This window comes from Ptychodera flava, chromosome 4 (genome assembly GCF_041260155.1).
Source record: "Ptychodera flava strain L36383 chromosome 4, AS_Pfla_20210202, whole genome shotgun sequence".
In the NCBI taxonomy this organism is placed as follows: Eukaryota; Metazoa; Hemichordata; class Enteropneusta; family Ptychoderidae; genus Ptychodera; species Ptychodera flava.
In genome coordinates, this window is record NC_091931.1 from 224073 (window position 1) to 250692 (window position 26620).

Consider the following 26620-nt stretch of genomic DNA (forward strand, 5'->3'; position numbering starts at 1 on the left):
GATATTGATCGTCAAAAGAGATCATTCTATGTTTCAGCTAATATGCTTCTGAGGAAATTTTCGCTATGTTCTTTAAGGTAAAATGTATGATTTTTAAAGCCTATTGTTACCAATTGTACGGATCTCACCTTTGGTTTAGATATTCCTTGGGGCTATGATGAAACTGAGAGTTGCTTATAATAATGCTGCCCGTATTTTTCTGGGATACAGAAAGTTCAGTAGTGCAAGTTCCATGTTTGTTTCAAACGATCTGTATAATTTTGACAGTTTACTCAGGAAACAAATGTATGGCTTTATGGTACGAATATCTATATGTGATAATGTAATTATTCAGCAAGTGAATCAGTGCTTGAATTTCTCATCTGAATTACGCAAGTTTTGGATTGATTCTCTTTTCTAGTGAGATAAGGTTGGCTGTCAGCACCCTCACCGGTGCTTTATTCCACGTGTCTTTAAGTTTATTCTTTCATTTTTGTAATAGTGTTTCTATGGACAATTGATGTCCGATTTAAAGAGAAATAAAAAAATAAAAAATAAAAGGTCATCGAGGTCACATGACATTTTGTCAAAAAAAATTGTGTCCCTTAGTTATCCCTATATACCAAAAATCAGACCTCTAGCTCTATTGGCTTGCCAAGAATTAGATATGTGCATAATTAATGAGGTACAGGATGTGTCATCATTAGGTGTCCCATCATGCCAAATATGAAGGGTGTAGCTCTTGTGGTTACTCAGTAATGGACAAATACATATATTTGGGGTCAAAAGTCATCGAGGTCACATGACATTTTGTCAAAAAAATTGTATTGCTAAGTTATCCCTATATACCAAATATCAGACCTTTAGCTCTATGAGCTGGCTCAGAATTAGATATGTGCATAATAAATGAGTTGCAAGAAGATGCCAAGGTTAAGGGTCAAGTGGAATCCCCAAAATTGTGGAGTGCAATTTGGTTTCCTACTGGCCATTGTCCAATACACGCTGGCTTTCTCGGTCTTTAACATAGGCCAGAATAAGCCATTGCCATAGCATAGCTGCATAGGTTAGGGGAGGTCAAAGGTCAATGAAAAATCAGAAAAATAATACTTTAAAAATCTTCTTCTCAAAATGGGCAGGGCCTATGACCTTGAAATTTGGCATGAAGGAGCCCAACCCTATGGTCTACAAAAACTTAGGACAGAATTTTGATTGGTTAATTGTTGTTAAGTATAGTAATCGTTCTGTTTATTATTATTAGGGTTTCGACACCATGGGTGCGAAACCTATAGTAATCGTTCTGTTTTTAGGGTTTCGAAACCATGGGTGTGAAACCCTATAGTAATCGTTCTGTTTTTTATTATTATTATTAGGGTTTCGACACCATGGGTGCGAAACCCTATAGTAATCGTTCTGTTTTTTATTATTATTATTATTATTATTATTATTATTATTTTTCTTCCGCCTCCTAAATGCGCTTGCCATTCGAACACTGTTGCACCTACAGACTCCAAATTTGGCACATATATAAAACTCCTCGAAAGTAATTTTTTGGTCACATGACCATAACAAAGGTCACATGACCTTTCGGCCATTTTGAAAATAAACTTTAAAATTGATAATTTGAATTGTTTGAGGATTTTCCATGGAAAATCCTCAAACAAGCCAAACCCTACAACCCCATCAGCAACAGATGCAATCTATGTCTTTGGGAAAAAGTCATCGTTGATGACACAGTCCCCACTTGTTAATGGGTACTTTGATTACATGTCCTAAGAGGATAGAGTCCTCTTCATTAATTAGGTCTGTGATAAAAATACTTTGATACAGATGGCGCTCAATGGCCAAGAATGAGTTCCATGGTGATGAAAACATAAAACCAATGTAGGCCACCATCCTAAAGGTCATAAAATGAGTCAACTAGGAATTAATCAACAGGATGTTGCAAAACATTTTTGCATACAATCTAACACTGAACAGATTATCATTGGTACCATATTTCATAAAGTTTGATGCAGTATTTACAACACTATGAGATCAACATCTGTATCAAGTTTCATCACATTTGACGTTGTATTAATTTGTGGCTATATCACCCTAATTAGGAAAGTTCATTACTTATGCAATTCTAAATTAATTAAAATGACACTGATAAATGTCTTTTTCAATGTTAAAGCAATGTGACCTTAACATCAGTTAACATCTGTATAAAGTTTCATGAATTTGATGCAGTACGTATTTCTTGACATATCAGCCTACTTACGAAACTTCAATAATTGACATGTTGCTGCTACATGACGTGAAACAAATTGACGAGCATATGTATGAAATAGGTCAATGTCCTTGTACCAACTTTGAATGATACTGGTGGAAATATGTCTGAGTTATGGCTCTGCACATCTGAAAATTGTAACAAAATCACTGCCATGCAGCGATATTTGATCTTACTGTTTAAAAAATCAACATGTATATGTATGACGTAAGTCAATGTACATGTACCAACTTTGAATAAGATCAGTTGAGACTTGCCAGAGTTATGGCTCTCGACATGAAACAACCATAGCAAAATTGCTACCATGTGGCCATATTGGACCATCTCGTGAAACCAATCGACATACATATGTATAAATAAGTCAATGTGCTTGTACCAACTTTGAATAAATTTGCTTGATACATGTCTGAGTTATGGTTCCTGACATGAAAAAATCAGAAAAAAATGGCCACAAGGCGGCCATATTGGATTGTATCATAAAACAAATCAATGTGCATATGTATGACATAGGTCAATGTCCTTGTACTAAGTTTGAATAAAATCGGTGAATAAAATTAGTTGAGACATGCCTAAGTTTTGGCTATGGACACGAAAAAATTGTAACAAAATGGCTGCCATGCAGCCATATTGGATCATATCAAGAAACAAATTGACTTACATATGTATGTATGACATAGGTTAATGTCCTTGTACCAACTTTGAATAAAATCGGTTAAGATATGCCTTAGAGTATTATGGCCCTCGACATGAAAAAAATCGTAACAAAATGGCCGAAAGGCAGCCATATTGGATCGTATCACATAACAAATTGACATGCATATGTATGACATTAGTCAATCTCCTTGTACCAACTGAATAAAATCCATTGAAACATGTCTGAGTTATTGCTCTGTACATGAAAACATCGTAATAAAACGGCTGCCTAGCAGCCATATTGGATCATATCACATAACAAATCGACGTACATATGTAAGACATTGGTCAATGTCCTTGTACCAACTTTGAATAAAATCGGTTGAGATATGCCTGAGTTATGACTCTGCATATGAAAAAATCGTAACAAAATGGCCACACAGCAGCCATATTGGATCGTATCACAAAACAAATTGACATGCATATCTATGACATTGGTCAATGTCCTTGTACCAACTTTGAATAAAATCGGTTGAAACATGTCTGAGTTATGGCTCTGTACATGAAAAAATCGTAATAAAATGGCTGCCTGGCGGCCATATTGGATCGTATCACAAAACAAAATGACGTGCATATCTATGACATTGGTCAATGTCCTTGTACCAACTTTGAATAAAATCGGTTGAAACATGTCTGAGTTATTGCTCTGTACATGAAAAAATCGTAATAAAATGGCCGCCTGGCGGCCATATTGGATCGTATCACAAAACAAATCGACGTGCATCTGTATGACATATGAAGTGATCCTTGTACCAAGTTTGAATGAAATCGCTTCTTGCATCTCTGAGATATCTGCGTGAACGAACGGACGCACGCACGGACGCACACACGCACACACGGACGCACGCACGCACGGACATGACCAAACCTATAAGTCCCCCCGGACGGTGTCCGTGGGGACTAAAAATACTTTATAATATGCAAACCCCAAATGGCCACCCTCAACAAACGCAATGAACTCGTTAACACATGTCGCCGCTCCAGCAAATTTCTCCCAGAGAATTTCGTTACCTGACTGCTTTTCATGAGACAGGCAAATCATCACCATCTGTCACTCCCCATTCATTTTTTACTGCGATTCAACTTCAGGCTCATTTACATATTCAGTCCAGTACACGCATATCTTCTGTTGAGCACCCGCGTTCTTGTTCAATAGGCTATGGTATCTGATGAGTGTAGGTTCTACCTACACGAAACTGACCAGTAATACAACGCCTACCTTGAAACTGCCTTAGTTCCTGTTAACCTACACTATATTGCTCTGGATCTGCACCATCGAGCACTCTGCCAGCAATACTTGCAATGAACTTTCATATTATATATATATATATATATATATATATATATATATATATATATATATATATATATATATATATATTATAACTTTTTAGTTTTACGAAAAAAAATTCCTATCATCAGTAGCAGCTTCAATGGGTGATTTTGTAGTAATGGGTGTGTCCACTTTCAGTCACTGACTGACAACTGAAAGTGAGGAAATGTTTCCATTGTTAACACAAAGTGAAGATACAAATATTGATTACTTACATCCTGCATAACAGTTAACTGATTTCCATGAACCATCATACCAACTGGTGATGCCTTCAATGATGGACGGCTACGGATATTGTGACCTGAAGAACCACACTTAACCACTTGGTATACACCCGGACCATGAGTCAAAGTACCTTATGGAAAACATATTATATTTGGTAAATCCTGCATAATATGTCATGAAACACATTTTGTTTTATGATACCAAAATACAGAAGGACAATGAGATATACATAGAAAATATCCTCTGAAGGATATTATGTAAATAATACTTAACTTTGTGATAAACTGGTAGCCTTATTTGCATATGTAAAAACACAACAAAACGGATAGAATCCTTCAAAGTCCAGGGAGTTCCATTTAAAAAGGGCCTATGACATGATTTCCGAAGTTTTTATTTTTTCCCTTCAAAAACTCAGCTTGGGGACCTGTCTATGGATTGCATATAGTGTCAGTTCGGAAAGTTGTGCGCGAAGGGCAAAATTTGACTCCTTTTTCATGCCTGGTGATCAGGGGGCCTCTTCCCAACCGAGCCAGGCAGCGGTATTTGCATATTGACCAACAGGTACAATTTGACGTCATTTGTACCACGCTTTTGTCACGAAAGTGTACTTAGTGGTCCTTGCATAAATTAGACCACAAACAAAGTCAGCTATATAAACAGTGCTCACAGACGCCCAGTAAACACTGGCAAGGAAGCCACACCAGCGATCCAGCTGCAAGGACTTCAAGTTGCTTCCAGCGAGGACAGTGTTGACCAGAATTCAGAAAGTGATTTCGAGGGGAATTACCTTGAAGGCGCATAGGCAACCCCAGGCATCCGGGACGAGTAGTTCCAAATCAGAGTCAGATTCTGAGTCTGAAGAACAAAGCGCGAGTAGAATGCTCGGGACACATTTGAAAGTACGAGGAAATATCAGTCTCAGTTTGAACTTTTCACGGTTGAATTTATTTTATAAAAAGTGGAGCAATCTCGCGCCTGAGTGTATCGATTCAATGCATTGCATGTTGTAGCTGCAGCACAGTACACTCAGTGTGACAGTTTTCAGACGATTTCAGGTTTTGGACATTCAATCACATGCTGTTCATCCGACTCACTTCGCTCCGTAATGATAGCGTTTTACAAGTTGAGTGACCTCATATTAAGGGAACTTGTCAAAATCAAAGTGGTCGTGATCACGAGCAATCCCGCGGGACACGTAGCGATCTGTCGCGACGCCTTGCAGCTCCGGAGAACCGGCGTTAATGAGCTACTCCAGCTCATGCATAATTGACAATAGATGATGAGATTGCTCTCCCGACCTACCCACACGTGACACAACAAGCCCGATACTGTACAATTCAACTATTAGCATAACTACAGCGTAATTACAGCGTTCATTCTGAAATTCAGAGAACTGTCAAATTTCCTAGAAAGTCTCCAACAAGCCCGATCGCGGGTGTCCATGTTTGTACAAGCAGTGTATAAAATGTTTTCTGTATCTTTTCAGCTATGTTAAACAAGTGATCCCTTCAAAAACGAATAGTTGAGGCAATTCTAATGTCGATGGTATTATGGAAGCAAGAAATCCATGAAAGTTGATTTTTTTTGAGACGTATGTTATTTCATAAATCACGTTTGGTAAGCCAAGGTATAATACGAATTATTCGGCTGCCGTTTATTTCCTGTCACCTGCATTATCGTCTGTCTTGTTTTTATCCCCAAAACTAATAAAACAAATATTTGTTGTCTGTTTCAGACTAGTTTCAATCCCAGACATTAATAAATACGAACATTTCTTGTACTTCAACGCATTTCCCTATCCTATTTTTCTGTCCTCGTTTTCATTTCCCGACACTGATAAAAACAAATATTCTTGTTCTCTTTCATTTTTTGGCACCTGTATCGTATTGTTCTATCGTGTTTTCATTCCCCGATACTGATAAAAACAAGTATATTTCTCATTCTTTCTTGCATTTCCCGATGCCCCTGTCGTGTATTCTATGTCTCCTTTGCAATTCCCGACATAAATACAAACGACTATTTCTTGTTCTTACTTCCGTTTCCCTGACGCCTGTATCGTAAATTTGTCATGTCTTCATTCCCCGACATTGATAAACACCAATATTCCTTATTCTTTCTTGCATTTCCCCATGTCCCTGTTGTGTATTCTATGTCTCTTGTTCTGTTTTCCATTTCCCGACGCCTGTATCGTATATTTTCATTTCCCGACATTGTTGAAAACGAATATTTTTTGTTCTGTCTTCCATTTCCCGCGATGCCTGTATCGTATCTTTGTGTCATGTTTCCATTCCCCAACATTATCAAAGACGAATATTTCTTCTTCTGTCTTCCATTTCCCCATGCCCCTGTTGTGTATTCTATGTCCCCCTTCATTCTACAACATTGATAAAAAGGAATATTTTCTTGTTCTTTATTTCATTTCCCGACACCTGTATCGTATTTTTATGTCATGTTTTCATTCCGCGACATTGTTAAAAAACGAATATTTCTTGTTCTTTCTTGCATTTCCCCATGCCCCTATTGTGTGTTCTATGTCCCCCTTCATTCTCCGACATTGATAAAAACAAATATTACTTGTTCTGTCTTCCATTTCCCACGATGCCTGTATCATGTCTTTATGTCATGTTTTCATTACCTGACATTGTTCAAACAAATATTTCTTGTTCTGTCTTCCATTTCCCGATGCCTGTTATCATGTCTTTATGTCATGTTTTCATTTCCCGACATTTTTAAAACGAATATTTCTTGTTCATTCTTGCATTTCCCTACGCCTCTGCTGTGTATTCTATGTCTCGTTTTCATTCCCCGACAATGATATAAACGAATATTATCTCGGTCATTATTTCATTTCCCCTCCTGTATCGTATCTTTATGTCATGTTTCCATTCCCCAACATTGTCAAAAACGAATATTTCTTGTTCTGTCTTCCATTTCCCCATGCCCCTGTTGTGTATTCTATGTCCCCTTTCATTCTCCGACATTTATAAAAACAAATATTTTCTTGTTCGTTATTTCATTTCCCGACGTCTGTATCATATCTTTATGCCATGTTTTCATTCCCAAACATTGTTAAAACGAATATTTCTTGTACTTTCTTGCATTTCCCGATGCCTGTATCATAGCTTTCTGTCACGTTTTCATTCCCCGACATTGTTAAAAACCAGATATGAACTGTTACAGCTCACGTTTTTCATTATATATTGCAGTTATGTGTAAAATTTGAACCTTTGCCACATGTTTGCAACTTCATTAAAAGTATTATGATCAACATAATGAACAATATTCACCACAAATTAACTTTATAGGTCATTAAGTATTCAAATACACAATTAGCTGAAATAGAAATAGTTAATTTCTTTGACTGCTGTCATTGTATCACCATTTTATATGGTAAGTGACATGTCATGTTGACACCCTTGGCTTTTTGTTACGGCTGAATAAACGTTACTTACGATAGTTACATCTTTTACAAGTGCGTTTAAGTTGTTCATAATTATAGTCATTTAAAAAGTTCCTTTCAAAAATTGAATATGTCTTTCATAAAATATTTTTCCAGGTAACTGTCCACAATATCAGTCATCATCAGTGTATTATATTGTAGTAAGTTATTTTACATTTTGCATTTATAGCTTGGTGATGGTAAATGTGTGCTGTTCAGTGTATTTTAATTTTATTCTTTTAAAAAAGTTTGTACAGACTTAAAACAATTTTAAGATCAATGTGGTGCACATTTTAACAATATCATAAGTGTATAACACATGTATTGCAGTAAGTATTTTTTTACATTTTCTGGCTGTGGCTAGGTGAAGGTAAATGTGTGCTGTGGTGTGTATTTCAATCATGTTTTTCTATTATTATAAAAATGTAAGGCAATTTTAAGGTGATTGTGGTGCTTATTCTAACTGTTGACATTACAATAGGTCTGTAAGTGTGAAAATAATGATTTGTGGCTGTGTGCTGATATGTGTATTATTTAACTGTAAGTTGCAATGCATAGGCTGTAGTATTTTCTAATTTCAAGCATTTAAAGCCCCAGTATTTGTAACTTTTAACCTTTTTTATGTTCGAAATTACATAATTATTCTCTTACATCCATCGTGAAATGTTGCTCAGTAAAGAAATAAGCCAAATTTGTGCTCCTGTAGTGACATACAAACGCTAAATATTGCCCGATCGAGTTGGATTGCCGCGCGGGTTTGTTGACAACTTGTAGGCTGTGCACGTGATCTAGAACGCCGATTCTGATGACATCATCGAGCCTGCAACATTCCTGGGGCCTTGCCATGCCACGCCACACTGCCTGGGTAATCGCCCATGGTCGCCTGCTGAATGACCTGCGAATGGTTTTATTTTGTTCTTCTCCGTTCAAATACGTACTGCTACTGTGTTTCAGAGGATACAGAACTTTGGCAGAGGAGGCTAACATTCTATTCTGGTACCGTGTGCGTTATATACGGATTATTCAAACTGCAGTCGGCAGTGCACCGATGCGCACCCTGCATTGCAGTTGGTCACTCAGAACTCCGGGTACTGATGTAAAATCAAGACGACACTATATACACTTGGCTCACTTCTGTAAGCAAATAGCTATCAAAATTTAGTAACTTGAAGTAATAAATTCAAGCTGATTGTTGCTTTAGCGGCAAGGTGATTGCGAAATCGAAGCAACATAGTTTGGCAATGTATGATAGGCTGTCGAATGCAGTGAACGCGATGGCCTTTGGCAGCAAGTAAGGGAACCGTCAGTATTTACGACCTGGGGGTCATTCAAAAATTGAAAGTTATAAAGGGGGTGCTCAAAATGTTTTTTCTTTGTCTTACTCTGTCCTCAATGACATAATGATTAGTTGATTATATATATATTACTCTGATAATATTACTCTGATACATATTAAATAAAAAGAAAATAAATACTCTGACAGTACAAATAAATATCAACTAGATGAAGCAAGGCAAAAAACTACAAGTAGCTGCTACTACTAGCAATACTTATTATGAAAGAGAAGATAGTGACGATGAGAATGATATCGTTGTTCATATACGCAATGGCACCAGCGACATTAAAGATGAGGATCAACAGTGGTGATGATGATGTCACACAGTAGTTTTCTGCAGTCGCTACCAGGGTTTGAAGGAGAGGCTGGGTCATGGAGAAATGTTCGCGACAGATATCACTTTAAGTGCACAGGATCTAGGAAAAAACTGAACTGTTGTGAATGCATGCTTTTATTATCATAGAAATGTATAGTTTGTTTGACTTGAGTTCAACAACCATTTGAACATTTAACCGTACCATGATGACATGCTACCCATCAAATTTAACAATACTATATGGTCAGAGACTGCTTATTAGGTGAGCTTTTATATCCACATATTGTTACATGGGCTCGGGTAAGCCAACTTTCTGTTAGAGAGGGGGTTACTCAAAGTCATCATGGTTGGCTGGGGTGTGACTCAAAATTTCGGAGTTTCTAATGTAATTCCTCCGACCCCCCAAATCGTAAATAATGACGGCTCCCTAAACAGTTGTGAACGCCTGAGTCAGAATGATCGGGACCAGTATACGCACTGCTAGCTGCTGTATCTCAGCGAAAATTTAGAAAAAAACAATGGAGCTACTGCTAAGAAATTTACAGACTCTTGGCTCTTGATGCATCAGTTACTGAGCTTTTATACTGGTAAAAAGGCATTCTGAATACAGCGGTAAATTTCCTCCCAAACGAGAAAGGATAACACGCGGGCATTCTGCAATGGACGCTGTCAATTTTACCTTGCTGCAGGCCCCACACCAATCTCGGCCCGGCCCTGCTGCACTTGTACAGTCTACTACCTCCATGTAGTACAGCCTTACAGGGCTAGTAGCCGGCCAAACACACAAAAAACAACGTCGCAGTGTAAAATCCGTAGGTCAGAACCGTTGATCATAAATTTTCAGAACCAGTGATGTTTAAAAGTTTTGTATTGATCACTTCATTTAGGTTTATGTGAATGACTTTCTCATCGAGCTGCGTCTATAATTGTCCCGGGCATGGTCCATGCAAATTTGGGGCCTGCCTTAGCTCCCTCCGATCGTCTGTAAACTACAGCCAAACTCACAGTCCTGAGCAAATTGTACAGTTGTGAAAGTCAGATATGTATCATGAATTTTATACAAAAAATGTATAAACAACAGAATCAAACCAAGAGGTTTAATAGTTTGCTGTCCGGCTGGGTGCGCAGGGTACGACTTTGTAGTGAGGCCGGGATCTCTCTTGTGTTCGAACTTCTAAGCTTACAATGCCTGAGCTCAATCGCATCGCAGCTAGCCGATACTTGTTGTACTACTGTAGTCCTTGTGAGGATTAGATACCCGTTACGTTCGATATTATTTTGAAATACTTTTAAATTTAATAAGTAAGACTTTTGTACTGCATTCAAGATATAATTTTTCCTTTCTGAGCGTTTTCAATTACGCCGTACGGCAACGATATGCGAAGTTGATAGGCTGTGTTGCCTACAGCGTAGCCTGGCCGTACACTAAACTTCGTTTGAGTAGACGGAGCAGAATCAGTCCCGTCATTTATTTTCAATGAAATTTTTATCATACTCCATAATGGAAGAAACGACTAGTTCAATGATTACAACGGGGAAGTGTTGAATTTTATTCATATATGTTTTTCTCTCTCAATTCATTCAGCAAACTTGATCTCCGTACCATCGGTCACAACGTGCAGTGCCTTGCATGAAGCTTACAATCGACTGCCTCCGTCGTTAGTTTAGCTGTTCAAGACACATGTTTTCACGGCTCATTATAGTCGGAACAATCTGTAAACACTTAGTAATACATATTTATATCTTTCCGGTATTTCACCAAACTTTCGCGCGTTTTTAGCTGAGTCTCCAGTTTCGATGGACCAGACCTTGACCAGACCTTTTCGAAGAGCGTATGGTTTCTACGGACGCCACAGTAAAACTTGCGTACCTGTGTTTGACCATGCGCGGTGGTGTGATTACGTTTGGTTTCGTGTGTCAACAAAGCTGACTTCTGGTCCGGACAAGAAGTCATTTTTCACCCCTTTTACTGTTAATCGTGAGGCGGGCTGGGCATGCAAAGCATGCGATTCAGTATTAATTATGGTCTACTTTCACATACTGAGGATGTCATTTTAATCAAAAATATGAAAAAAATTGTTAAAAGTTACAAATACTGGGGCTTTAAGAGCACAAAGCTATATGCAGATAAAACATTTAAAGTGCTTTATTTGCAAACGCTAACAGTTGACATGAAGTGTGAAAATACTATGTAATTGTGGCTGTGTTTTGCATTTTGAATTAAAATGTTACATTAACAGTGATCTGTGTTTTATTGAACAGTAAGCTACAAATACATAGTGTTTTCTCATTTCAAGCTTTTAAGAGCACAGAGCTCCATGCAGATAATATACGTTTGTTGATATAAATTGTGCTTTTAGCAGCATATCTACAATAAATGTAGCATGTCTAAGAAAAATATCTTTGCCTATGTACATTTGTATTAAAGTCTGTATTTTTTTCTGTTTCTCCCCCTCAAGATATGATATCACAGAGAGATGCAGTATACAGGCATACACTCCACCAACAAACAAAGAAATCCTGGAATTGAAATTCACCAGTGAGAAACTGTCATCCCACTTCAAAACCAATCCAACATTGCTTCTGATCCACTTGTTGCAAGAAATGTTTGCAGTTGACATGCAACATAGAGGTCAAAAGCATCTACAGCTGAAGGTCAAAAGGCTTGAAAGCAAGTACAATGCACTGCTTATTAAGTACAGGAAGTCACGACACCGTAATGCATCTACACTCCTGCCTAACATTGAAGCATTTCTCAGTGACAGATTTACCTGGCCTTTTTCTCTCATATACAAAGACATGCAATGCTGATTTGCAGCCAACATCATTTTCTGCACCCGTAGAAGTTGGATTATCTTCAACCCCACCTTAAACAACCTTACCAACATATGAAGAAGTGGTACAGATGGACATGGCACCACCTGCTTATGATGACATTATTCCTCCCATTGAAACCTCATTTTCTGATCCAACTCGCCAGTGTCTGAGAAGTGGTGTAAGTTTTTCAAAATCCCCAAGTAAAGCACAGCTCAAAGAATTGAAGAGAAAAGCTGAAGTTCAAGCAAGCAGAGTGAAAATAAAACTAAGCAAAATTGCTGATGAAAGGGACTCATATTGTCAAGCCGTCGGTGTCAGAGTTCGAGATGCTTTGAGAGAGAGAGATACCGCTTTGCAAAAAGTAAGTGAGATGAGCACAGTAGTACAGAAGTCTGTTGCTGATTTAAAAGAATTGGAGGAAATGAAGCGAAAATGTGACACACTCACAAAAGAGAGAGATGAAATTAAGGAAGAAGAAAAGAGAAGTAAGGAAGAAGCAACGAGATGGGAAAATGCAACCATGACTCTGTTGGATGAATCTATAAAAAACCAGGCTGAAAGTCAAAGTACCAGGATAATAACTGAAAAATTAAGGGCAGCAGGGAAAGAGAAGAAATCGCTATCTTCAAAAGTGTTGCAGAAAGAAAAAGAATCTTCACGATTGAAACAGCGTATAGCAGAGGCTGAAATGAATATTGAGCAAGATAGGGAGGCAGCAACTGTTCTCCTAGAAGGGATTGTAAATGAACTTGCTAGTCAGCTAAAAGAAAAAGAAGATGAACTCCAGAAAAGAATCAAGGAACTGACAAATATGGAAACACAGGGAAAGAGAGGAGCATACAAAACAGAAATAAGACTTGTGTACTATCACTTACTCACTCTAGGCGTCAGTGCCAATCAAATTGAACCGGTCGTGAGGACAGTTTTGAAGCATTTATCATCAATTGAAACCAAAGAACTCAAACTTCCCAAACGGTCTACAGCTCAGCGAATGAAAAGTGAGGCAGGACAGTTTTTTTTTTGTTTTTTTTTTGTTTTAACGTTTTTATTGGAGTTATCAAAAATTTTCAAATACATGTCTCATTAAATCTGAGAAAAAAAAAAGACATTACAGAAATCAATAAAGTAGTGATCATACATCATTATTGTGTATGTCTGTTGTGCTAGGGTCTTGGTGGATATTAGTACTGTAAATTCTCCACTTTTTATTATGGGCAAAAAATTGTATCTTTTCTCAAGGCAATGTGATACTCAGTTTTTTGTATAGAGTTCACAAATCTTTTGTATGCTGTAAAGTTAGGCAAGGTCTTTTTACAACGACAAATATAAATGTACCTTTTACCAATAAGCAGTAGGAAATTCACAATACTAGAAAGTTTGGGATCACCTAGTATGATCTGCCATATTTTTGGTCTTACTCTCAATTTTAATTTTTGTCCCCATAACATGAAAAATGCTTCCCAAAATAGTTGCACATGTTGACAATCATGTAAAATATGGAGTAAAGTTTCTTCTTTGTTCTTGCAGAAAGAACAAAGAGCATTATCAACTGTGGGTATGTTCATTTTACTCAGTCTAGCATTCGTATACAGGATATTGTGTAAAATTTTAAACTGAAATTCTCTCAACTTAAAGTCGATAGTTACCTTAAATGGAAGATGATAAATTTCGTTCCAGTTAGTAACATTGATTTTAAATTCATGTTCAAAACAGTTCTGATTTTGGTGGTATAAAATTAATGTCATTAATCAGCTGTGTGATTACTTTTATATTACACAGTTCCACACTGATTGACCTGTGTTTCGATACAATTTTTACTTCATCTTCATCATCAGCTGTACTTTGCTGATTCACTTGTATGTTGGCTGGGATAACACTTTTTAGTCCAAACCATTTCAAAATGGATGATTGAGGATACCATTATTGTGTACAGAATCCCAGTCCCGCTTTTGGCCATTTTCGTTGTACAATTGTTCTAAATATAGGAATCCTGCATCTACAAAATCCTGGTAAAAATAGAACGTTTTCCAATCAAGATGTCCTTATTGTTCCATAAAATAGTTTTTCTTGGATTCAAATTATTTTCACAGTGTGGTTTTTTCAAATTTAACTCTTCCCATGTTTTCAACATACTGTAAAAGAAACCACTGATTTTCAATGGCAGTAATTCTACTTTAAAATTACATTTCAGTAATAACTTTAAACCTCCAACTGGTTTTAGTAAACTAGTAAAAAATAGTTTCCATGGGTGGTTATTTTGTTCATTAAAATACCTTCTGATCCAATCTATTCTTGTGGCATTATACATTGCAAAAATATTTGGCATTCTTAGTCCTCCATTTTCTACATTTCCTACCATTGTGTACCTGGCAACCTTATCTGGACCTTTCCATAGAAATTGAAATAACATTTGTTAATTTCTTTTAGTTTGTTTTTAGGAACCATAGTCATACTCATAATATATTGAATTTGGGACAGGGCTAATGATTTAATTATCTGAATTTTACCCAGTAAGGTGAGATCTCTAGTTTTCCACATGTTTAAGGTAGTTTGTAGTTTTTCTATTGGTCCAACAGTATTCAGCTTGCCAGCTATCTCATGGTCGTGTGATACATAAACACCAACAATTTTTATAGGGCCTTTTGCCATTTTACCCGGAGGGAGTTTTCTTCGATTTTTTCATAGTACCTAGCCACATGGCTTCAGACTTATCATAGTTGATCTTCAGACCAGAAACTTTATGGAATTTTTCAAGAAGACCAAAGAGATGTTTTGCAGATTTTATGTCATGCAAGAAACATGTCAAGTCATCTGCGAATGTAGCATTTTTTTATCTGTTGATTATTTATATTTATACCTCTAATATTGTTATTGTTACGCATTGAAATCAAAAACAATTCCAAACTCAGAATAAAGAGAGCCGGAGAAATACAGTCTCCTTGTCTGACACCTCTGCCCAATGAGAAGTACCCAGTGGATGTACCTCTATTCATTACACAACTGGAGATGTTTCTGTACAGTGATTTTATCCATTTTATGAAACTTTCTCCAAAATTAAAAGACTTCAATGAATTTATCAAAAATTTCCATTCCAGACTATCAAATGCTTTCTCGAAATCTATAGTTAGTAGAAGTCCGGGTAGTTTCCTCTCATCTGTATATGTCATAATACTTTCAACCAGTCTTATCACATCCCCAATGTATCTATTTTTAACAAATGCAGACTGTGTCTCATGAATTATTTTTGGTAACACTTTATGTACTCTTTTAGCCAAATATTTTGTAGCAATTTTATAGTCTGCATTGAGTAATGACACTGGCCTCCAATTTTTTATATATCTACGATCTTTTCCTTTTTTCTCCAAGAGAATGATCACTCCTTGTCTTTGTGATGTAGAGAATTCCCCTTTTTGATAACTGTGATTTAAGGCATTCACTAAGTGATTGCCAAGTAGAGGCCAAAAATGTCTATAAAAGTCTACCGTGAGACCATCATTGCCTGGCGTTTTATTGTTGGGTGAGGCAGGACAGTTAGCTACTTTACGTTGTTATGTAGGTCATTTCCCCCCACACTCATCATGACCTGAGTTCAATTAGTCTAGAACATTCTCAAGGTCACTGCCCTTGATGACCTCACAACCTTGAATTCAATTAGTCATGTTTGGAATGTTCTGGAAAGTTGATTAGTTGTGTAAGGGAGATAATTTTAGAACAGTAATTAGCATGTCAATAAAAGTTCTAGATTGTTCTTATATGCCTTTATAAAAGGACGTGCACGCTTCCAGTCAGACTTTTGGGATCGTGTCTCTTGTGTGTTACTAAACTCCAGCAGTAGTCATTCTCAAGACTTTTCAAGACCTTCACTGTCAACGCTGGATTTATACTGTGGACTTTGTGCAGCTTCAAGCCTGCAAGGACTGTTCATTCATCCAACTGACTGTTACAACTCTGAGACTGGAGCTTTGCCGTCCCAGCTGAGATAAGTAGTCTGTACACTTTTAAAGCTTGTACTCTATCCCTGACTTAGCCATTAGTTTTATTTTCGTAATAAATTTTGTTTAAACGTTAACTGCTGAGTTCACCCTTTTGTTCGTTTTCTCTGCACGTAACAAAATTGGGGGCTCGTCCGGGTACGAACATTTTGAGCCGTTTGACAACATTTTGCTAGCCTTTTCAAAACTACTGTATACTGTGAACTCAGCGAAATTTAATCATGGCGGAATTCAAGCCAGACGAATTTATGGATGACCTTGATCAGGACACATTTAATTCCCTCAGAAAAGACAACCTCATAGCACTGGCAAATTTCCTTAAAGTAGATGTCAAAAGATCTATGCGCAAGCGAGAAATACAGTTCAAGATTGCAAAACATTTAGTTAATTCAGGCCATTTTGAGGAGTCTGCCCTAAAAGATTATGAACCTGAGTCTTCCTTTGAACTCAGAAAATTAGAGTTAGAAATACAGGCAGATTTGGCACGTGAAAAGTTAGCAATGGAAGAAAGACAGAAAGAAAAAGAATTACAAATGAAAGAAAAAGAATTGCAAATGGAAGAAAGACAGAAAGAAAAAGAAAGGCAGGAAAGATTAGAAATGGAAGAAAGACAGAGAGAAAAGAATTGCGATTAGAAGAACAGCGATTGCAGGTAGAAATAAAACGTTTAGAGCTTGGACAGTCAGGAAAATTCTTCCCTTCAGACAAGTTTGACATCACTAAGCATTTCAGGTTAGTTCCCCCTTTCCAAGAAAAGGATGTTGATAAATATTTCCTTCATTTTGAGAAAATTGCTCAGAGTCTGAATTGGCCTAAGGAGTCCTGGTCTATGCTTTTGCAGAGTGCTTTGGTGGGTAAAGCCAGAGAAATTTACATTCAGTTGTCAGTAGAGCAGGCTTCAAATTATGATTCTGTGAAGGAATTAATTCTCAAGGGTTATGAGTTGGTGCCTGAAGCTTACCGTCAGAAATTTAGGGATTGTGAGAAGGTGAAGGATCAAACTTACGTTGAATTTGCTCGAACAAAAGAACAACTGTTTGATCGTTGGTGCTCTTCTGAAAAGGTCAGTCAGAATTATGACAAATTACGACAGCTTGTTTTGATTGAAGAATTTAAGAGGTGCATTCGGAGTGACATCAAGACGTTTATCAATGAACAAAAGGCAGATACATTGGAGGTTGCTGCACGTTTGGCCGATGATTATTCATTGACCCACAAATCTTCATTTCACAGCAAACCATCCCAGTCCTTTTCCATACAGAAACAATGCAGGTAAATTTAACTCGTCCTTTTCATCCAAGAATTTTTCAAAGGAGAGTAGAAAATCAAATGACAACAGTTCACAGAGTTCAAATACACTCCCACATCATCAGATCCCAAGTCTCAATCTCCTTCTGACAAACAGTTTGGTACACTTTCTTGTAATTATTGTAAGAAAGACGGCCATTTAATGTCAGATTGTTTCAAATTGAAAAGAAAACGTGAAGGTCAAAGTGGTCAAAGTGGATCTAAGCCCACCGGCTTTATTTCTTCATCAACTCAATTAGAGTCTAATAATGTGTGCAACACATTTTCTGAGGTTAAACCCCTCTCATCCCCAATTAATGAGGTCAAGGTCAATTCTTCTCAAGATAGCATTATGGGTATTTTCGAACATTATGGGTATTTTCGAGCCATTTATTCATAATGGTTTTATATCACTTTCTAGTGATTTCTCTTCCGCTACCCTGTCAAAATTTTAAGAGATACCGGGGCTTCCCAGTCTCTTTTGTTGGCAGATACCCTGCCGTTTTCTGAAAAGTCATTTTCAGGTTCTAAAGTTCTTATTAAGGGGGTAGATTGCATGACTACATTCCTGTTCCTCTCCATAATGTCTATTTGTCTTCGGACTTTGTTTCTGGACCTGTGACTTTAGGTATTAGGCCTTTTTTGCCTTTGAAGGGATTCACCTTCTTCTTGGAAACGACCTTGCTGGGGACAAGGTCATTACTAATCCACTTGTGACTGATAATCCTACTTTAGATCAGGATCCAGAGCCAATTGAACAAGAGATACCCGATTTATTTCCTTCATGTGCCATTACTCGAGCCATGTCAAAGAAAACTTCCGAGAATCAAAATACTCTCAAAAATAATGTCACAGATGTTGACTTAAATGACACCTTTCTCAGTCAGGTGTTTGACACGGATCATTCCGTTATCCCTCGTGGATTTGAAACTTCCAGTAAAACTTCTGCTGACCAAAGTCAGACATTTTCTAGATCAAATCTCATTGCAGAACAACACAAAGACCCAGATATTTTGTCTTTGTTTGACAGGGTAGATGATGAAGGTAAAACTTCAGATAGCTCTGTTTCCTATTATACAAAATCTGGTATTCTCATGCGTAAATGGAGACCTCCAGATGTTTTGGTTGATGACGATTGGGCTATAAAACATCAAATTGTGGTTCCAAAGCCCTACCATGCTGAAATATTGCGCCTGGCCCATGAAACCCCCTGGGCTGGTCACTTAGGAGTCAGGAAAACTTATCATAAAATTCTCAGTCACTTTTATTGGCCTAATCTCAGGCAGGATGTAGCACATTTCTGTAAAACTTGTCACACATGTCAAATGGTAGGAAAGCCAAATCAGACCATTCCAAAGGCCCCTTTACAGCCAATTCCTGCATTTCAAGAACCATTTAGTAGGATACTAATAGACTGTGTTGGGCCCCTACCAAAAACAAGATCAGGAAATGAGTACATGCTGACAATATGTGTACATCAACTCGGTTCCCCGAAGCCATACCACTGAGAAATATAAAGACAAAGACTATAGTGAGAGCTTAGTCAAATTTTTCACTTTATTTGGCCTCCCTAAATGTGTCCAGTCCGATCAAGGCTCCAACTTTATGTCTGGAATTTTCAACAAGTAATGGATCAGCTAGGCATTAAACAGTATAGGTCATCCGCTATCATCCAGAAAGTCAGGGTGCTCTTGAGCGATTTCATCAAACTTTGAAAAACATGATTAGGACCTACTGTTTTGACACAGAGAAGCAGTGGGATGAAGGAATTCATTTTCTGCTCTTTGCTGTTAGAGAGTCAATTCAAGAGTCTCTTGGTTTTAGCCCATTTGAGCTTGTATTTGGACATACAGTCCGTGGCCCACTTAAGCTCGTTAAAGAGAAATTCCTATCAGACGATGATGATTGTCTGAATATTTTGCAATATGTGTCAGATTTTCGTACAAAACTCTCTAAAGCATGTGAATTAGCCAGAGAAAATCTTGAGTCATCTCAGCAGTCAATGAAAACCAAATATGATAAAAACACCTCAAAACGGAAGTTTGAACCAGGTCAAAAGTTCTTGTTCTACTTCCAATTCCTGGCAAACCACTCCATGCTCGTTACTTTGGGCCATACCTAATTGATAAGAAATTGAGTGATTTAAATTACATCATAATAACACCTGACAGGCGAAAACAAAAACAGCTATGTCACATAAATATGCTTAAGCCATATTTGGATAGGGATAATCCTACTAAAACAAGCCTGTCAGTACAGTCAGTTCTGGCCATTATGAAGATAGTGATACTGAAACTGACTTGAGTGAAAATACTCTAAACTCAAAGCTGGGCTCGGTCAAGCTTCAGAACTCAGAAATCCTGGAGAAGCTGGAGTCTACAAAGTTGGCACACCTCCAGCCAGAACAACAACAACAGGTGAAAGAACTGCTCCACGAATATAAACACCTGTTTCAAGATGTTCCAACGAGGACAAACGTCATCTATCACGACGTTGATGTTGGGGACAGTAAGCCTGTAAAACAACATCCATACAGACTGAATCCAACAAAAGCAAAATATCTCCAGGAAGAAGTCAAATACCTGCTGGACAATGACTTTATTGAACCCAGTAAAAGTAACTGGAGTTCGCCGTGCATACTTGTTCCCAAATCAGATCACAGTTATCGTATGTGCACGGACTTTAGGAAGGTCAACACTTTAACAAAGACAGACACTTTCCCAATCCCGAGGATTGATGACTGCATCGACCGAGTGGGAAAAGCCAAGTATGTGACGAAATTTGACCTACTGAAGGGATTTTGGCAAGTCCCTCTGACGGATCGTGCTCGTGAAATATCCGCCTTTGTTACACCAGACGGATTGTTCCAGTACAAGGTGATGCCATTCGAATGAAGAACTCTCCGGCAACGTTCCAACGGATGATCAACGACGTCATATCCGGGCTAGACGGGTGTGCAGCTTACGTTGACGACGTCGTCCTGTATAGTGACACCTGGGAGGAACACATCAAGCTCATGCGGAAGTTCTTTGAGAGACTGAGCAAAGCAATGTTGACTGTCAACCTTGCCAAATCTGAGTTTGGTTGGGCAAGGGTAACTTACCTCGGACATACTGTAGGACAGGGTGAGGTAAAACCTGTTGATGCCAAAATCAGTGCCATTTCAAGTTTTCCCATACCAAACTGCAAACGACAACTGATGCGCTTTCTCGGTATGGCTGGTTACTACAGAAAATTCTGTCCAAATTTCTCCACAATTACTGAGCCTTTGACTAACTTACTTAAAAAGAAAGTAAAGTTTGTTTGGTCAGAGCAATGCCAACAGGCATTTGATACACTTAAAGCCATACTTCAAAGTGCTCCAGTGTTGTCTGCACCAGATTTCACTTTGCCATTCAAATTAGCTGTGGATGCTAGTGATACGGCTGCTGGTGCTGTTTTATTGCAAGAGGATAGTCATGGTGTAGATCATCCTGTTTGCTATTTTTCACGCAAATTTAACAAATCCCAGAGAAACTACTCTACAATTGAAAAAGAGTGTTTATCTTTGATATTAGCTTTACAGCATTTTGAAGTTTATGTTACTTCTTCAAATCAGCCAATAGTGGTTTATATTGATCACAACCCTCTTGTTTTTCTGCAGAAATTTAAAGGCAAAAATCAGAGATTGCTAAGATGGAGTTAATGTTACAGGAGTTTAATCTTGACATTAGACATATCAAAGGCAGAGACAATTTAATTGCAGACTGTCTCTCTCGTATTTAGAGTTTATTGTTGTTCACTTTCAAGAAATTTTACTTTAGAGTAAAACAAAATTTGAGTACTTAAATCCTTTTCAAGATTACATTTGTAAAAGAAAGATTTTCTTTGAAAAATTTTCTTTTTTGAAGAGGGGGTGTGTTATGTAGGTCATTTCCCCCACACTCATCATGACCTGAGTTCAATTAGTCTAGAACATTCTCAAGGTCACTGCCCTTGATGACCTCACAACCTTGAATTCAATTAGTCATGTTGGAATGTTCTGGAAAGTTGATTAGTTGTGTAAGGGAGATAATTTTAGAACAGTAATTAGCATGTCAATAAAAGTTCTAGATTGTTCTTATATGCCTTTATAAAAGGGACGTGCACAGCTTCCAGTCAGACTTTTGGGATCGTGTCTCTTGTGTGTTACTAAACTCCAGCAGTAGTCATTCTCAAGACTTTTCAAGACCTTCACTGTCAACGCTGGATTTATACTGTGGACTTTGTGCAGCTTCAAGCCTGCAAGGACTGTTCATTCATCCAACTGACTGTTACAACTCTGAGACTGGAGCTTTGCCGTCCAGCTGAGATAAGTAGTCTGTACACTTTTAAAGCTTGTACTCTATCCCTAACTTAGCAATTAGTTTTATTTTTGTAATAAATTTTGTTTAAACGTTAACTGCTGAGTTCACCCTTTTGTTCGTTTTCTCTGCACGTAACAACGTGGCCTGGTAGAATGGTCAAAAAGAGCTGATAAAAGTATTGCTTACATGACTGACAAGACGACAAAAGGGCAGCTTGAATTTATTTCACATAAGCTTGTCTTGTCCCCAAATAATGAAGACAGGGAGAAGGGCTCTCGTACTATTTTCACACTTGGACTAAGACCAATTGCTGGAGGAAAAGCAGATGACACAGAATGTCTGATAGGGCTGCAACTGAAATGAAGACAACTAAGTTGCTTTGCGAGATGAAAACTGAGGAACTTGAGCGGCTTCTACCACAGTGGGATGACATGAGTCAAGAAGAAAAAGATGAGAAGATAAAGGTACATGCATTCACCTGTGGTGCACACAAGTTGACCAATATGGCAGAGGCAATGAACAAATAAGCCTCAGCAAAGTTCCTCTACAGTTAGGATGAGGGACAAGTCCAGTTCAGAGGAATGTATGGAGCAAAGAGGCATATTTATGAGACTGACAAGTTACTTTGTGAGCAGAGCCACAAAGAATATGCAAAGGGCAAGGATTTCAAAGCATTTTGCCTTGCAGAAGATGTTCACAAGAAGTCAGGGGCACAGCTATTCAAACCAATCGTAGGATCACGCTATTTGATCTTCTTCCATACTAGTATACCAACCAACGTGGGTAGAGAATTTATTCAGCTGTATCTCATCGACCTACGGGATGTTAAGGGACATTGGAACAGACTTGAAGCAAGTGTATATGAAGGGTACAGTGACCTCAGAATTCTTGCTGAGGAAAGGGCATACGCCATTTTGTACTATGAGGTTTGCCTGCCTTTGATGGTGAAGACAAAGTCTGTGTAGAATGTGCTGGAAATGAATGATATTTATGATCAAAGTGTACGGAAACTCTGAGAATGGAACAAAAATTCTGAATGTCTGTTCGAGGGAAGTGAGAAGCTGCGGCCAGAAGCTGTCAGAAATGAAATGCATAAAGCCTATATTTTGGAAGTGAGACGACAGGATGAAACTGACAACATGGTAAAAGAGATACTGAAAGTCTGTTGTGAGGCGGGAGTAACTAAATTAGAACAGCATGCCAGGGAACACCTGCCAGGCGGAGAGTTTTCAACACCCTCTGTGCAACAGGTTGAAGCGGCAAAATTGCTGAAAGGAGCGACCAATGACGAGTGTGAAAGTGATTTCAGACTGTTGGACCAAATGAGCAAGATTTCACCATCCAGTAATCCGTTATCATTATCATCAATAGTTCCTCAAAGAGAGAGAAAGCTACAGAATGGGTAATGAAGCAAGACACTGACATCAAAAATAAAATTGTTGAGCCTGCTTGTAAAGAAGCGACCAGGGAAAGAGCAATATACGGCAGTAAAGACCACCAACTTGTTGTTCTTCAGCAAAAGAAGGAGAAAGAGAAAAGAGAGAAAATCCTCAAGCGCAGGGAACAAAGGCTGAAGAGAGAAAAACACAGGGAGCTGTTGATGAGTCAACTACAAGGAAACAAGATCATCCTTAATAAACAGCAAGTGAAGAAATTAAAGAGTGGAGACTGCACACAACAATTTCAGCTATGGTCCTTGTTAGTGTCACTGGGTGTCCATGTTGAAAAAAGCGAAAAGCTGAAAGGAAGATCTAAACTAAACCTAAAGGAAAAGAAAGAACATCTCCTACAGCTTGTTGAAGCCAACCAAAATATAGAAGTGAAATTAGATGATGGTGTTGGAAAAGATGATGATGCAGTGGTTGATGACATCAGCAGTTCATCTGATGAAGATGACACATTGCCTTTAACAGTCCGGGTTATGTCCATAGAGAGGATAGTACGATTGACCAATCAGCGAACCTGCCGCCGCCAACGTCATGAATACTTAACCATGCAAACCTTGGCTCGTACATTGCAACGAGTTTGGAACTTTTCGGCTTGATTTCGCCCTTTATTTTTAGCACTGGGTAGTTTTTAGTTGTAGACGTTACGCACAATGTTCAGTGCGGCCGAGATGGTGACCGACACAAGTGGTTAGTACATTGAAAATTACTTATTTGGATGAATTTCCTGGCCGGGTACGGCTCCCAGAAATCAGCATTTGACCCTTGTAAATCTACAGTAAGTTATTTGTCGCCAAATATCGCCTATTTTTGTCAAATTTCAATTTAACCTTGCCATCTGCAGTATGCACAATTTTTCAAGCTTTACAAAGATGGGTCAACTGTTTTAGTCGGTCATCGGAGCACGATGGAGCACGATGTTTTCGATCACCATGCGTTTCCCGGTACGATTGACCCTTCGCTCAGAAAAACGCGCGCCGGATCAATCGCCGAGAAGTTAACCAAAAGCTGGAAAAGAGAACGAAAAACGTCCAATAACTCTTTGTCGAATATGGTTAAGGGTAAAGAAACTCAGAAAACTATTCCTGAAGAAATCTTACAATTTTTAACACGGTAGAACGTCGCCAATCGACTGGAGCTAAGATACTTCCGGGTAGCCAACAGTCTCACTCGATCGGTGGATCTGTCAGGTCATATCGCGATCTGAACAAAGTGAACCAACGTAACCTTTGACCCTTGTTACATATACAGTACGTGATTGGTTCTTGCCTTAATTTCATTACATATACGGTACGCCATTGGCTCTCCCTACTATCCTCTATATGGACATAACCCGGACTGTTTAACTCACATCAGAAATGCTGCATACAAGGATTATGACAACATCGATGACTTACCTCTTTCATCACTCCAGAAAGAAGACACAATGCCTTTAGCTCACTTCAGAAATGCTTCATACAAGGATTATGACAATATCGATGACTTACCTCTTTCATCACTTCAGAAGGAAGACACAATGCTACTCTCCTCAGTCACAAACAACAGAAATTAAGAACAAGTTGATGGCTTGTCTTGTTCATCATTTCAGTATAAGGACACCTCACCTCTTTCTTGGCTCATATCTAAGGGAACACATCACGCAGCAGATGATCTACCCCTGTCATCTCTACAAGAGGACAACTTGCCACTTTCCACGCTCAGAACCAAACAAACCTATAACTAAACATATGACTTACCTATGTCAGGGCTTCCTGATGAGGATGATCAACCTCTATGCAGACTTATGAGCTGCTAAAAAGACCTATTCTGCAGCAACTTTAAAAACTGAGTCATTTCAAACAGTAATTCTGTTGAAAATTGGTTTTATTTGCACCAATATCATTCCACGATGCATTTGACCTGTGACCTACAGTCTAGAGGTGTGACACTGTGAAAATGCAGTTTTTGATCTTCATTTATTCTGCTTTTCAATCAGGCAAAGATTAACAAAATGACTTATCATATTCAGATGACAATATACTTTTGCAAAAATCACACAAAAAGATTGAAAAATCATAGTTTTTGATATTTTGGCGCTTAAAAATTCATAATTGACCTATGACCCAAATTACTGATTTGCATGTAATTTGAATAATTTAAAAAAAAATCTTAGTTCAAAAGTGTTTATGACACTCAATTGTGATGATGATAATGTTCCTAAAATTTAAAAGTGTTATCTTCAAAAATAAAAAAGTGTGATTTTTGGCCTAAAATAAAGTTTTACATGGAGAAAATATGGCCAGCAGGATGAAATCAAAGGTTTGGCATTCAAAATAACAGTATATATTATATTCTGACAAGTTGTAAACCACAAACTTCATCAAATCTGATACTATTCTTCACATTATACCAAACAAAGGTGACTAGGCCAGCAAATCACAAAATACAACTAGAAAGCATTTGCAAGCAAAAGCGAAGTTCCAGAGACCAGAGCAGCGGAAGAAACAAGAGAATGTGTGACAAAGATAGGTGCAGAATGAAAGAGTGCTTTGGATTTTAATATTCAGGGCTGATAGCAGTAAACACCATAATACAACTAAAAGCAAGGCAGTCCGGGGAATTATACAGTACACAGATCACAAATGCCTACATTTAGCCTACGGTAAAACGCAACAGATACATACGGGGGCGACAACGCACGGAAATGTTTATCAGACGACATTCTCGCAAGCCAGAGCAATAATTTTCGCTCCGCTGACCTACGCAAAAATCAATCGCTTGACGGGTAGCGCTGAGTTGTTGCCGTAAAGAGGCATGTGATTTACGACGATGATCAGACGAGAGGAAACATCGGACCTAGGCCGTTGGAATTGAGCCACATGCATTTTCATTTGATTAAAAGCACAGACTAAAACAATTTTCATTGCTATGTCGCTGTTTTCACAAGATACTGACCGTTTGATCTTGGAAAGTTGAGTTGCTTTTACGTGCAGCCAACGCATGCCGGTGCATGACAGACAGTACGTTCACTATGAATGCCTAGCTCTGCATGGCAGGGCTGTGTGTTACCGGCGTTAATCGGCCTCCCACCACAGCCCCGCAGACTGATATAGGAAAAACCGCTGGTGGCTCCTCAGAAATACGGCGGGCAGTTTCTCCGCCAAAACAACCGATTTTGAGTCCAA

The 26620-nt window shown here is 38.2% G+C and overlaps 1 protein-coding gene across 3 annotated transcripts in view; it reads right to left on the bottom strand.

Moving 5' to 3' along the window:
* The window catches only part of LOC139130331 (E3 ubiquitin-protein ligase MYCBP2-like), a 688708-nt gene that overhangs the window by 120505 nt on the left and 541583 nt on the right, over positions 1-26620 (bottom strand). For all 3 annotated transcript variants that reach the window (XM_070696083.1, XM_070696082.1, XM_070696081.1), the window contains exon 48: positions 4490-4629. In XM_070696083.1, the coding sequence (XP_070552184.1) occupies positions 4490-4629 (140 nt within the window). The remainder of the gene's footprint in view (positions 1-4489; positions 4630-26620) is intronic.